This window comes from Limanda limanda, chromosome 10 (genome assembly GCF_963576545.1).
Source record: "Limanda limanda chromosome 10, fLimLim1.1, whole genome shotgun sequence".
NCBI classification, from domain to species: Eukaryota; Metazoa; Chordata; class Actinopteri; order Pleuronectiformes; family Pleuronectidae; genus Limanda; species Limanda limanda.
Window position 1 is genome coordinate 16,941,760 of NC_083645.1, and position 13,404 is coordinate 16,955,163.

The window sequence follows — 13,404 nt, forward strand, 5'->3', positions numbered from 1 at the left end:
TGCTCTGTTCCACAAACATTTTATCCACAAGAGACAAAGCACAAGCAACTGTACTTTCACAAGTGATTTTACTCATGATATTGTAATTTACTCATTTAGATTCTGTACAGTCATTCTTAACAGAGCAGACACAAGAGACGGGATGGACGAAAACTAAACTCATGTTGCGATGTATTTCCTTCTGGGTTCACTGAGCGTGACTCCTCCTTCTTTCAATGCTGTTCTGAAAGCCTGAACCTGTGAGAGAGAAAAATCCAGAGAAGGCAAATGAAGCAGGTGATGAATAAAACGATATAAAATGATTCACTGCATCTTATTTCTTGGATCATGCTTGATGTTCTCACCGCGTCCGAGCGGTATGTCCAGGGAATGGCCCTGTACACCATCCTCGTGATGCCGGCCTGTTGACATCGGATCGCCAGAACCTCGCCCACCGCTTGACAGGTGGCCACACACCTGGTGGAGGCCAGCTCCCTCCTCAGTGACCACTCTGTGGTCGAGCAGGTCAGCACAGGGTCGGGCGAGCTGCTGGAGAACACTTGTGCCGTCACGTGGTGCTGGCTGCGGGAAAACACCAACCTGAAACAGGACAAAACATAATGAATTAAAGGAAACTGATGCAGGAATATCCAAAGCTTGAAGAATGTCTGAACTCAAAATGATGACTGTAGATCATTTCTTCAGATTTCGCAAAAGCAACTGGATGGATTAACCTGAAACTTGTAAGGATGGATGTGGTGTGGGTCAGGAAAGAAGCCATTCAGTCGAAGTGAGGATCAAGAGGGGATGCAGGAATTTTTCTCACATTTTCATGGATTTGTCAGTGAATAATGGATGCATCTTGACTTTTAAAACATCGGACACGTTCAGGGGACTGCTAGTTATGATTGTGTGCAGATCCAAATAAAAATTAATAAAGATTTCAAAAGGGGACTGTTAACGGCGGAGGAAAACTTAAATAAGTAACAATTTACATTTGAATTAGTATTGTATTAAGTGTATCTATTGCAAGTATATGGTATTTAACTGGGTAACTGGATATTGTAAACATTATCAGCTATATCTTGATAAATCCCTTGTGGGGAAATTGTAAAATCATTACATATTAACATGCAGTTTTTCCCAAAACATCAACAAATAATAAAATACCCCTATAATTGTTTATTTTGATATTTTGTTTTTACATAATGTGAAGACACACTTACACTTTTGGTGCCGACAAAGGGTGCAACTAACTTCTCTCAAGACTGAAAACTAATCCTAAAACATACTCTGACATAAGCAAATAAGACAATTAAAGAGACTCAATTAAGAGGTAAATAAAGAAGAAAAGAGTTCAGGCATTCAGACAGACAGACACACACAGAGAAAGTCTCTCACATACACTTTCATATTCACACACCCACACACACTCATCCTCTAAGGTACACACACCTGTGGTAGAACTCGCGGGGGGGCCAGCTGGTGCTCCAGCCGCGGTCCTTCACAGCCAGGGCCATCTGCTCCAGGTTCCGCGGGTTCCTGTTCACGAAGGTCGGGTTCACATCTTGATTTTCCTCCGCGCTGGGCTGCGGCTGCGGGGCCGCCTGGCTCAGACACCTCGCTGGAAGTGGAAACAACCGCTGCAGAGTTAGTCACTGGTATCTGTGTTAAATCAGCCATTAAAGAACGGACTGTCTAATGTGAACAGTCAGTGGAGTCTGCGGACTAACCTGTGTGACTTGCGGCGACACGATACTGTTGAATCTGACCGAACAACCGCCGCAGGCTGAGGTTGACTCCGCTCAGAGCCATGTCCTCACCCCGTGTGTTCAAATAGAGCTTCTGTTTGGTTGTGATCACCTCTTGACGCCTCTGGTCCTCAGAAACAAGCAGATTCTCCTGCAGCTTGACATCAACTCACCGTGACACGGCCAGCGCCATCTTTGACTTTCAGACAACATCCGGTTCACTGTGTGCCACTCCACCGGAAGCACTTACAGAAACAACCGGTGGAAAACATTGTGTTCCGCTTCACTAGGAAGATTTGCATTTGTTTTGTATTTTTTTAAAATAAGTTATAATAACTAAAGTGCTGCGCTTAATATTTCAAAGTTATTCTCGAATGTATTTAAATTTAATGTTTTTCAACAAAGGGGTCTCTCCTCCACTACCTGGGCGGAGAAAAATTACTGCGAATTAAAGCTAGGTTCTGCAGATTAGGATTTTAAAGAAGTTAAGATATAATTTCTGGAAAATCAGGAATTAAGCAACATCTTTGGGTCCATGTGACAACTGGTCAAAATGTGAAGAGGTTATTTAAAGGCAAACTTGAGATATCATTTTCAGGAGGCCGAAAACCATGTGACCTCAACTTTTAACCACCAAAATCTAATCAGTGCATCCTTGAGTCCAAGTGAATGTTTGTATCAAAATTTGAATAAATTCTCTAAAGGCGTTTTTGAAATATCGTGTTCACAAAACTGGGATGCACTTACACGCCGATGGACAACTTGAGAGCAAACATCTCTGACCACTGGCTGTCGCCGTGCGGAGGCAGACATTTTGGTTTAGTTTCACCAAAAACAGCTACAGTTCATGCTAATGAAATCACACTAATTCGCTAATAATACTTGATACTAGAATGCAAAATTTCTCATATTGAACCATCAGTAATAATTTTGTTCGTTTTTTCACTTGTTTGCACTTTAATCTAAAGCTCTCTTAGTTCACCTATAATTAAATGTGCCACATATATAAAACTGCCTTGTCTTTACATTGCTTTAGTTGTATAGCTTTACTTCTTATACCAATAATCAAATATTACGATTAAACAGACTTCTTCCATTGCTGACAACTTCATTTATGAGTCTTAAATACACAAAATAATGAGTGACTTCCCACAGTAAGATAAAGCGAGAAAAGGTGTTTTAATTTCAGTTTGGATTTTACGGTGCAAACCTGCAGAAAAAAAAGAGACATGTCCATGTTGTTTATGATGATATCATTTATCCAAAAGTCTTCATGAACAAACAAGCACTCTGTCCCAGTAAGGCACCTGAAAAACTGTCAACTACCACTAAATACCTCTTGGATGTTTGTGCTTGGAAGACATGGCAATGAGTGGAAAGTACCGATGGCTCATGAACATCAGAGATAATTGTGATGTAAACGTAAGTGATTATTGTTATTATTCATTACCCACAGGCTGTAGAATAGCACAGTTAAGACGGGAATATCCTTTAAGTGTTGCAGTCCAAGTGCTCAAAACACAGGTTAATGTAACCGTTTGGCAAGTGTGAGGAATCATTCGACTGATCATATCGGAGCTGATGCATTGATCAGGGAGGAGAAAGAGAAAGGGCTCAGCTTGTATCCGGTTCCACTGTAGAACTTGTTCTGAAACTCCACCCTGCAAGAGACAGAAGCACAGTCAACACACACACAGCAAAGTAGAATCCTACCGAGCACAGCACATACCTCTGCCAAGGCCCAACACACAATACACAATACATTTTTATTTCTATACTTCTCAGACCAACAGACCTTTTTTTAATGGTTTGATATGTTTGTTAATCCACGAAAGAAAATAAATAAAGAACCGAAAGAGAAAATGTTTTTCCCACAGGGAGAGTTTGGTGAAGTTGGAATAATCTCTCTAGCATCACCATGCAGCAAAAAAATATTCAAATGATATACAAGAAATACGAAAAAATGTGCAGTCATCAAATGTACTGAGCACATTCATGGCACCTGAAGGAGGAACCCTCAGGAAAAGCATCAGGGCAGGACATTTGATGATCCAGCTCATTTGGTTCTTTAAGTTAATTGAGTTGGTTGATCTGTTTTATCTGAGATCTGATTTATCTGATGATACCTTGAATAAAATTACTCTTACTCACATTTGGAAATAATTATTTAGTCCTCTCGCCTTTATGTTTTTTTTCTATATGTGATGTGTTTATCTGAAAATGTCTCCAGGTCTTTTATTAAGGCAGCACAGAACTGAACCAGGCGTTTTGGGCAAATGTCTTCTTTGTCCTCCCATCCTTACCAGTGCAGACGGAGCGCGTGGAGGAAAGCTGAGAGGCCCTCCATCACCAGTAGAATGGAGACAGTCAATATGGCAAAGAAGGCAAAAATCACAAAAAGGACCACAGATCCCACATAGCCCTGCCACCGCAGGGCGAGACGCATCACCATCACCCACAACACCTCCGACAGCTCTGTGGAGACACAAGTAACTCACTGTCACGCAACCAGCGTCACATGGAACAAAGCTCTCACATGTATAAATAACCATGTATAAACAGGAAGGCTGATTCTATGCATCATGTGAGCGTGAAAATACACATTGTGTGTGTGTGTGTGTGTGTGTGCCACTCACGTGCATGTGCCAGACTGAGAGCCCAGAGGCGGAGGTAAGAGGCCGTGTTGGAGATGCAGCCCAGGCAGTACTCTATGGTGTGGATGGCCTGATGCATGAACACGTCTGCAGCATCAAACTAATGCAGACAGCACGATCAGTAACAGTCGGAAAAGAAACAAAAGAATAAGCTCTCTGAATAGACGTCATTTATTAAATGAATGAAGTCACTTCTGCTTCTCCATTACCTCTTCTTCTCCAGCTCCTCCATCCACCTCCCCCTCATGAGTATTGATGGAGCCTTCTTCAGTCACCAGCGGTTGTCTGTCTTCTTCCTGATGTTGGGAGGATTAAAATTGAGTCAAAGTGAAATTACTGCCCCCTGTTGTTGTACATCTCCGCTAACATGTGCAGTCTCAGTCTATACACTTTTCAATTTCAGACTCATGAGGTAACTGTGACATCTGTCCACTGTAATCTCATGAATTCATCTACAAGTATGAGTACAAATGACAACTGCTCAAAATCTGAAGACATTCCCTACAGGCCGACTTGAGATATGTTCAAGAGACTAAAAACATGTTTTGTGAGGCTACATTGACCATAATGCCTCCGGCCACTTGCTATTACCAATGCAGAGCGACCCAAATCTAGCTAACTATTGCTAAAAGAGTTTCAAGTTCAGAAACACACTCACCGAATGACGTCTTCTTCTCTTGAACGTGAGGTATTCGTACGTTGGCTTTCCAAAAAGCAGGACCGGGACTGAGCACAGAGCCAGAACCACCAGGATCTTCTGCACCAAGTTCTGCAGATGAGGAGTGAACAGAGACCAGCTGCTCACTTAATCCACGTTGAAGGACAAGACTGTTTTTTTCCCCCATTTACAACACAAGCTACGCAACGTACACACTTTGATTTCTGTGAACCATATTTCAAAGCATGCCACAGTCTGTCAACATGACTGGTATTTGCCGATTTCAGTTCATCTTGCAGAGACTAAAGCGTAGCTCAAGATTAATTCTCCTCACAGTGAGCGTTTGTCTTTTACTAGACACAAAATTACTTAAGAAACTGAGCAACAGTTGTAGTATTATTGTCTGTTTGATTGTTTTAAGAAATCTGCTGCTGGTGTGTTTGTAGAAAAACTTTGACATGTTGGAGAGTGATCAGTTAAGCAGCACTGCATTTACGAGCGCTCTTATCAGAAGTAGAAAAACAAAACAAGCAAACAGAAGTGAAATAAGGAAGCTTCATGCATGAAAACTGTTACTAACTGATGTATCTGGGATAATCTAAGCAACAATTTTAGAATTATATTCAAAAACAAATCCATTTCATATCCAGTCTCGGGGCCCCTCAGCTTACGGCGGATGAAAAATTTGCCTCTGAGATCTACGGACAATATTTTGGGCCGTCTGGTGTAGACAGCAGAAATCCGGACCAAGACTGTATCTTCTGTTCGCCGTTTAATGTTGGACTAGTTTATTCTATCACATGAGTCAAGTGTTTCTACACACAAACCACAAACAGCGATACTTTTTTAGGGGTTTCCAGTCCAGGCAACATTTTGGTCAATCTTATATATTCACAGTTATCTACCAAATTAAAAAGTTGATAAACGATTCATTTCGGTCAATGTGTTACGACTCATTAAATCTCCCCATGGACTGTTTACCTGCAGGCGATCAAAGCCTGCTCAAACCTGATTGGTCAAACTAGAAATTGAAACCAGAAGACTCCCGGCCCCAAAAATCATGTATCTCATCTATAGATTCTGAGAATTCCCATATAGAATCTGTTTATACAGATTATTTCATACATAACAACAATTGAATAACCCTCATATAAGATCATGCAGACTAAATCATCACTGTTTTGGGTTTTCAGGATTTTCAAAGCGAGTTTATTTTACTGTATTAACTAAATAAAATAAACCGGAAGCTTCTTGAACTGGAGAAAACATGGATTCACACAACATCAAAGAAGTGAACAAACCACCCACCTGTCCCACGTAGAGTGGTGCGTTGTCAGGGTTGTCTGCGAAGAGGAACATGTCTATGAAGTGGATGAGTATACTGGGAGCGATTTTGGACTCAGCAGTAGTATAGGCAATCCACTTGAAGACCACCATGAACACGAGGTAACCGAACAGAGACACCATGAAGAACAGCTCTGGGATCAGCACAAAGAACACACTGCTGATCTTGCCAAAGTGCCTGGAGAAAGAGAGGGGGGGAGTAGAAACAGATGAACAGGGGTGTGTCAAGACGAGAAGGAAAAGAAATGAAGAGAAACAAGGACCCAGTTCGGACCTGGTGATTACATGTGTCCTGAGGGAACTGATGATGAAGTGGTCAGCCCTAAATTCAGGTCTGAATGTACCCAAATGCATCCTGGACACATTCAGGACATATTTTAATACCAGGAGTGAACAGACGAACTCAGAACTGTCCACTTCGGATCATCGGCTCAGTCATGCGAGTGTTAACATCGGGTCTGAACAGGGCCAATTGCTCCAAACACACATACATGATCACTTACACGTAATTGAAGAATGACAAGCAGACTCCAAACGTCATGTGGATGACGCCGATTATGACTGACATCTTCATCTTGTACGAGTTCAGGAAAGTCAGCTTGTTGTTGGACATGCCCCAAATCTGAGGATGACACGGACACAAGAGAACAAATAAATTGACGGAGCTGATGACGTGAATGAAAAACAGTGAAGCTGAGAGGGAAGAGGTGAAGAGTTTGACGGACGAACCGGGTCAATGCCAAATGGATAAGGGCTGGTGAAGACACCGGTCACATTCGGATCCATGGCCAAATACTGGTTCCCTGCCAGGACGGATGCACTGTAAGAGATGACACAGAGGTAATATGGACGGGAACCGGAGCCTTGTACTTTGAAGCTTTGCGAGGTTTGAATTGTCCTCACTTCCATAAGTTGTTCTCAAACATGGGGGCGACGTGCCACGCTGAGTCGAAGGTGCTGAGGCCTCTGCTGAAGCACTCGTTGTAGATGGCCCCCGTGTAGATAGAGAACAGTCCCATCAGCAGAATCAGGTACCTGCCTCCAAACATCATCCTCCAAATCTAGACACCACACACACAGAGAGAAATCACACAGGGGGATTCATTTCAGTTTGCACTGTGCAAAGTTAAATACGTCTTTGAGAACTTTAGCTTCAGTCTGAATGAAATAGTTTGCAGATCTTTTAAATCCTACAAAATAAGCCACATTTAGAGAAAATACAAGAAGTTTAATACAATTGCCTGCAAACTAAAACTTACAAAGTCAAATTAATTTCTCTAGTATGTAATTGAATTTTAAAATGTTATACTATTGATGGGTTAGGGTGGGTTAGCCTTATCCTTGCATGAGCAGTGTGTGTGTGTGTTAGAACGAGTGGATATCCTCTGAATTACCTCGTTGTTGTTATTCCTGAGTTTGGGGTCCTTCTCCTCAAGAACCATCCAGAGTGCGGCCAGAGTCATGAGTAAACCGTGACCCACGTCCCCAAACATCACGGCAAACAGGAAGGGGAATGTAATTATTGTGAACAACGCTGTAGAGGTGTTGAGAGAAAAGAGGTTAAAAAGGAAGACAGGGTCAAAAACTAGTGTATGGACAGACTGTGTGTGGCCCATGGGCAAAATTGAGAATGTAGTTGAAAACTGATGTTAAAGCAAACTACTGTAATTAACATATTTATGATGTCATTGAATCACCTTTGCATGTTTAGTGTGAGCAGACATCAACTCTTTCTGTTTCACTTTGTCTCAGTCAGACATTGGACTGTTCAACTGATTTGAAAATTTGCAAGTACGCAAGCACGCACGCAAAAAGAAAAGAAAATCTCCAAAGGGTTTGATAATGGAAACTTGTTAGAACTTGTTTAGTCTTTGCGGTTGTACCTGGATTGACTTCACGGTAGCTGGCCACTCCATATGCATCAACAATGTTCTGGAAACCAGCTGAGAAAGAGTTGATGGGAAACAAGGTGGGCGGAGGGGTGGAGGACGGCAGGCGGTTGTAGAAAGAGTCGACCCCACTTCCACTCTTCCTCTGGGGATGGAGAAGAAGTTATGTTAAAAAAAAAAAAAAAAAAATCAGGACAGTGAAAAATTAGACACTTCACTTAGTTTGTGTTAACTGTTCTTGTCTGCTACAGTGTCGTACCCCTCCCTCTCTGAGAGCGCTCTGCAGTTCAGGCAGCTTGGAGACGGGGCACCAGGCCTCGGCGATCAGACACTTGTCAGTAACCGAAGGGCTGCAGAGATTCAGAACCATCTGGACAGCCTTACTCTTCTGAACCCGCACCTTCCACTGAGGCAGCACGGCCACCGCCTGCATCAGCAGCTGCTGCAGGAAGGCCTCTGTCTGTGATAATACCTTAAGTACAGAGGAGCGAGAGGAGGACGAGTGTCAACAGCCTTTTGAAGAAAAACCCAAAGTACTGCAACTGTTGATTGATGAAAGCAGAAACAAAAAGTCAACTGTACTTTTATCAAGGGAAACAACACTTACTGATTTGATGTCTTCAATTCTGCCTTGAAGTCCCTGAAGGATCTCCTCTCTGTCAGCCGTCCTCTCGGGGTAGGCAAATGTCTGTGTGCGGAAACTTTGGGGAAATCGAAAGATTTTCAGAAAGTTCAACAGACGGTGCAGAAATGTTACTGATGCAGAGATTTACCCACCAGTCACATATCTTCTTGACTTTCTGTCCAATCTGATCTCCCCAGTAGGAAATAAGGAAGACCGTCCATTGCACCATTTCCCCCTGCAAAAGAAGAAACAAGAAAACAGCCGATGAGAGAAAACCTTAGAGACAACTTCCATCTCTCAACCACCATCGTCTCCCAGTTCTCACGGTGTCTGGGTGCTCGAGGCGATCCTCCATTTCTCTGAAATCCACGATTATGTAACCGCGACACGCCCGCCATAGCAACCGTTCAAAAGAGGGGACCTTCCATGGATGGACTACTCCTGCCACAAAACTGGAGGACATGATAGAGAGAAAGAAGTGTAAAACAGGAGAAAGGGTAACAAAGAGGGAGTTCGAATGCATTTTGAGGAATTTAATTCACCTGAGGTGGACGTCTTGGCGGTTATCGAACAGGCCTTGGCTCTCCACCACAGGTGGTGGAGCCTGTAAGAAGAAGCCAGAAGAAGAGTTATTTGTAAGTTAAGTCAGTTTGCTCACTAAAAGAAAATATAGGAAATGATATAGGAAATGCTGCAGAAAACAAGATTACATCCATATGAAGACATTTGTATTTGAAAACAGCATTTCCAAACTAACACGATCTTTGTCCACACAAGCGTTTTGGCTCTTTATCAGTTTTAATCCACGTCCAAAAAAAACGCCTGTAAAAGCAGATCACATGAGCTGGTGTACACTGAAAGCATTTGGTTGTTAGTTGCGGATTGCTTGAATAATAGCTTGTCTCATGCACATTTAAGCAGTTGTATCATCAGACCACAGGGTCAGCAACACACATCATGTAATTGATGATCCATGTTGCGTTCTACACTGGTATCCTATGCTAATCTGTTTTCTTCCAGAAGGGGGTCATGTGATAGAGCCTGACGAGTCAGCGAAGGGGACATCCTGACGGAAAAGACCCAATGTGCAGGTGGTTGTGAGTTTCTTCATCATTGTTTCCAAACATCTGTTTCTGCCCGTCCGACTCAAACGCAGCTCCAGAATTTTCAAACTAAAAGAGGCACAGTAGCATTTCCAGAATTCTCTGTTATAGCATCTCAAAAACTACAGCGTAGTGTGGACAGCACTGGACACCTGGTGTTATTGATGCAGTTTCAAATGAAAACACAGTAGTGTGGATGCAGCCTAAGTCATTACCCACCTGTGAGTCTGTTAGAGAGTGTGTTCTGGTCAGGACACCTCGGTACTGAGAAAGCTGGATCAGCTGAGCCCGAAGGCTGTCTCTGTTCTTGGACACCTAGTGAGACACACACACAGACACACACACACACACACACAAAGAGGAAATAAAAGCCAATAAGTTCAAACGTTTTCAATAGAGCAATAAAGAGAAAAATAACTTTCTTCCTCTTCTTCGTTTCCAGCCCTCACCTCTCGGAGCTCTCTGGCCAGCCTCTCGCTCTCCTCCTCTATGGTGATAAGTTCTCGGGGCTGAGGGGCAAAGGGGCTCGGACATGGAAGAGGGAGGGGTCCATGCAGGGGGGGGGACAGGGAGCGTTTGATCTCCTGCTCCAGGAAGGCTGAGGGGTAAATAAGAGACGTTCAGAGGACAGACAGAGAATCTAAACAACTTCTTAATAACACGCATGGAACTACGGGCAGGGATCAATGAGTCCATCTCACTTACAAAAGGTTTTCTCAAGTTCCTCACATCGTCTGACTTCGCTGACGAACTTCCTCTGAAAGGAGTTCACGTTGGGATTTAACTGGAGGGAAAAGGGGAAGAGGGCAACATGGTTACACATTGTCTGGAAAATTTATTTTTACAAGGGGGCTACAGAGGAAAAACTGACTCGCACATTAGTGTTCACAAACTGCAATGTGACATGATAAAGTAACTTCAGGAACAAGAGTGACTCACGTCTCTGAACTCAACCAGACCCAGTTCTCCCAGCTCACTGACACAATTGTAAGCCGAGCCAGACTGAAGGAAGAGCTGCACCAGGCACACCTCCTCGCTGCGGAACATGGAGCCCATGGTTGGCTGCGCGAGAGCACGGAAACAAGTTCAAGTTAATAATTTCATCTGAAAAAACAAAACGAAAAAAAACAACTGACCTACATAACATACAGAAGTTCCTAGTGGAACAGGAAATAACAATGAAAAACTGGAGTGAGGCAATATACAGTTAATAAACATGAAGTTCACAGAGAGCGTCTAACTTCAGTTACAACAATAAAAGCATCTTGGCTGTCGATGCAGATGCTCATGAGTTGAAACTGAAGAAAGGGGAAGTTTCAAGTCCTCCTGACTGTGATGATCAGGTGGAATTTCCAGAGTTGCACAGGCATCTTTCTGCCAATATGAGAAGCTCACAGTTGTATCAGTTATGAGAAACATCCCTTTACAAACAAACTAAATCAACAAAAAGGAATCATAAGCACAAGAGCTCTGCAATAAGTCAAACCTACATATGAGGGTTTAACAGTTTTTTTGTAAGTAAGATGAAACACAAACATCCAAGTGAATTTCTAGGGTCAGGGGAAAACCCAATAAAAAAACCTTTCAGTTTTGTTATTATTGCGTGATGTTTTTCTACATTTCCCAGAGAATAATTGATGGATCTTGTTGAACAGTATCCGGCACTTTTAGGGAACTGATATCCACAAGTGTGTGCAGTATGATTGAGTTAACTCAGTTGAAACTGTTTTAGAGAAGTAATGCTTTGTTTTTTTAGACTGTAGCTTGTGGTGCTGTTGAGCTCTATCTCATTATATTATATTTAAACTTCATTAACAGCAGCATCAAGGACCAAACCCTCAAATTTGGCAAAAAAACATGAATCGAACGTTGTGATTTTTTTTAAAGAGCAGAGCTGTTGTGTCAGATTGCATCATAGTATTCTGCTCAGGTGTACCTAATAAACTGACAGCTGAGTTTTATAGCGGGTAATAACATTTGTGAAACGGGGTTTACTGAAACAAAGAAGAAGAACCAGACTTGGCATTAAAACTATAAACATATCATTACAAAGTGATCTATTGGAACCCTTACAAAATAAACTTTTACATTATTAAGAAGGAATGGCAGAATAATGTCTGCCTACTTTCCTCCTGCTCAGCACAAAGTAACTCAGGCACACGTTCCTTTTTGTTAGTGTCCAAAGAAACGGAGGCGCAAATGTTTTCAACTCGAAACTGAAGAATTTGACATTAAATTAAAAACAGCTCTTCGTCAATTAAGGCAGAGGAAATGAAACGAAAGTGTTAACGGAGCTTTGACTCGTTCGGCTCCGAGGGAAATACTGAGAGAAAAGACCTGATAAAGCTGAATGAAATGAATCTCTCACCGGTTTGACTCCCGACTCTCCTCTGGACTCTGACCCGCTGGAGCAGCACCCTGTCCCGGCCTCGAAGCGACGGACACACCGGTGACTACGCGACCGAGGACCGAGGAGAAGAGAAGCTGTTTGTGAGAAGTTTCCTCCTGACTCCTACTTCCTGTTTCACCAGGTCACGTTACCCCAGTCTCACGTGACAGCTGCCGTTTTCATTCAATTAACTTTATTAACATCACAACACGTCACAATACAGGAGCAAAGACGAGTGAGGGCTAGAGAACATGTATAAATAAATACAAAACAACAAACATGCTAAGAAACATTACACAGATATTAAGATGAGGGAACAAACAGAAACGGAAATTAAATTTTACTCAATTGTATCAAAATCAGGTTTGATGGCCGAGCAGGTTTACACATACAAGGAATTTGAAGTGTTTTTGAATAAAGTATAAATATATACAATATAAAAAATAGGAAATTTTACATCAATAATAGTATATGCCCCAGGGAAAGGATTGTGCAATATGTTGCAGATTATAACACGAAACTGGATTGTGCAGCTATAAGATTTACATTTTTAAACATACTTATGAATTACTTCAAACTTAACTAAGTATTCAAGTTCAATGAAGTAAATGTACTTTAGAAAGTATACAATGCACAAAATACCTTCAGTATGTTGTATTTTCTTGTGTATTGTGTTCTACACAATGAAGTGTCACTTCTGAGCAGACACTAACATTTTAAACTTATTGCCTTTTTAATTTTGTAAAAAAACTTTGACATATGAATAACCGTTATGAACAATATTGATTCCACCGCGGTGAAATAAGTATAAATAAATATAGAAATTGTTTGTGTGAAAATTATCATTTGTATTATGGGTTAATGAGCTAATTATGTTTGAACTATTCATTTGTTTGGTTTGTTATAAGCCTAAAAAAACCCACTTAATTTAAGATCATCTCCAAGCAAATCAAGTCTCAGATGAGTTTTTTTATGCACAATAAGTTAAATGAAAGATTTCATCTTCTTCCTG

At 41.8% G+C, this 13,404-nt stretch overlaps 2 protein-coding genes across 2 annotated transcripts; both read right to left on the minus strand.

Annotated features, from left to right (window-relative positions):
- Nucleotides 1-2: 2 nt before the first annotated feature.
- On the minus strand, nucleotides 3-1,929 carry mrpl18 (mitochondrial ribosomal protein L18). Its single transcript, XM_061079082.1, has 4 exons — nucleotides 1,713-1,929; nucleotides 1,435-1,603; nucleotides 345-579; nucleotides 3-237 (listed from the first exon to the last, which is right to left on the minus strand). The coding sequence occupies exons 1-4, from the start codon at nucleotides 1,792-1,794 to the stop codon at nucleotides 160-162; spliced, it is 564 nt and encodes a 187-aa protein (XP_060935065.1). The 5' UTR covers nucleotides 1,795-1,929; the 3' UTR covers nucleotides 3-159.
- Nucleotides 1,930-2,890: 961 nt separating this feature from the next.
- tcirg1b (T cell immune regulator 1, ATPase H+ transporting V0 subunit a3b) lies at nucleotides 2,891-12,511 on the minus strand. Its single transcript, XM_061079645.1, has 21 exons — nucleotides 12,372-12,511; nucleotides 10,943-11,065; nucleotides 10,709-10,787; nucleotides 10,453-10,601; nucleotides 10,223-10,318; nucleotides 9,443-9,504; nucleotides 9,226-9,352; nucleotides 9,053-9,135; nucleotides 8,883-8,976; nucleotides 8,535-8,747; nucleotides 8,270-8,420; nucleotides 7,781-7,920; nucleotides 7,290-7,447; nucleotides 7,116-7,206; nucleotides 6,890-7,008; nucleotides 6,351-6,564; nucleotides 5,043-5,153; nucleotides 4,594-4,680; nucleotides 4,367-4,484; nucleotides 4,034-4,205; nucleotides 2,891-3,391 (listed from the first exon to the last, which is right to left on the minus strand). Exons 2-21 carry the CDS (start codon nucleotides 11,057-11,059, stop codon nucleotides 3,298-3,300), a joined length of 2,475 nt encoding a protein of 824 aa, XP_060935628.1. The 5' UTR covers nucleotides 11,060-11,065; nucleotides 12,372-12,511; the 3' UTR covers nucleotides 2,891-3,297.
- Nucleotides 12,512-13,404: the final 893 nt, after the last annotated feature.

Coding starts and splice junctions, on each gene's coding strand:
- mrpl18 (XM_061079082.1), bottom strand. CDS start 1,794: ATGGCTCTGAGCGGAGTCAACCTCAGCCTGCGGCGGTTGTTCGGTCAG. Junction 1,604..1,712: donor TGTCGCCGCAAGTCACACAG/GTTAGTCCGCAG, acceptor TTCCACTTCCAG/CGAGGTGTCTGAGCCAGGCG. Junction 238..344: donor GGACATACCGCTCGGACGCG/GTGAGAACATCA, acceptor TCTCTCTCACAG/GTTCAGGCTTTCAGAACAGC.
- tcirg1b (XM_061079645.1), bottom strand. CDS start 11,059: ATGGGCTCCATGTTCCGCAGCGAGGAGGTGTGCCTGGTGCAGCTCTTC. Junction 7,448..7,780: donor TCAGGAATAACAACAACGAG/GTAATTCAGAGG, acceptor TGTGGTGTCTAG/ATTTGGAGGATGATGTTTGG. Junction 7,207..7,289: donor TTTGAGAACAACTTATGGAA/GTGAGGACAATT, acceptor CATCTCTTACAG/TGCATCCGTCCTGGCAGGGA.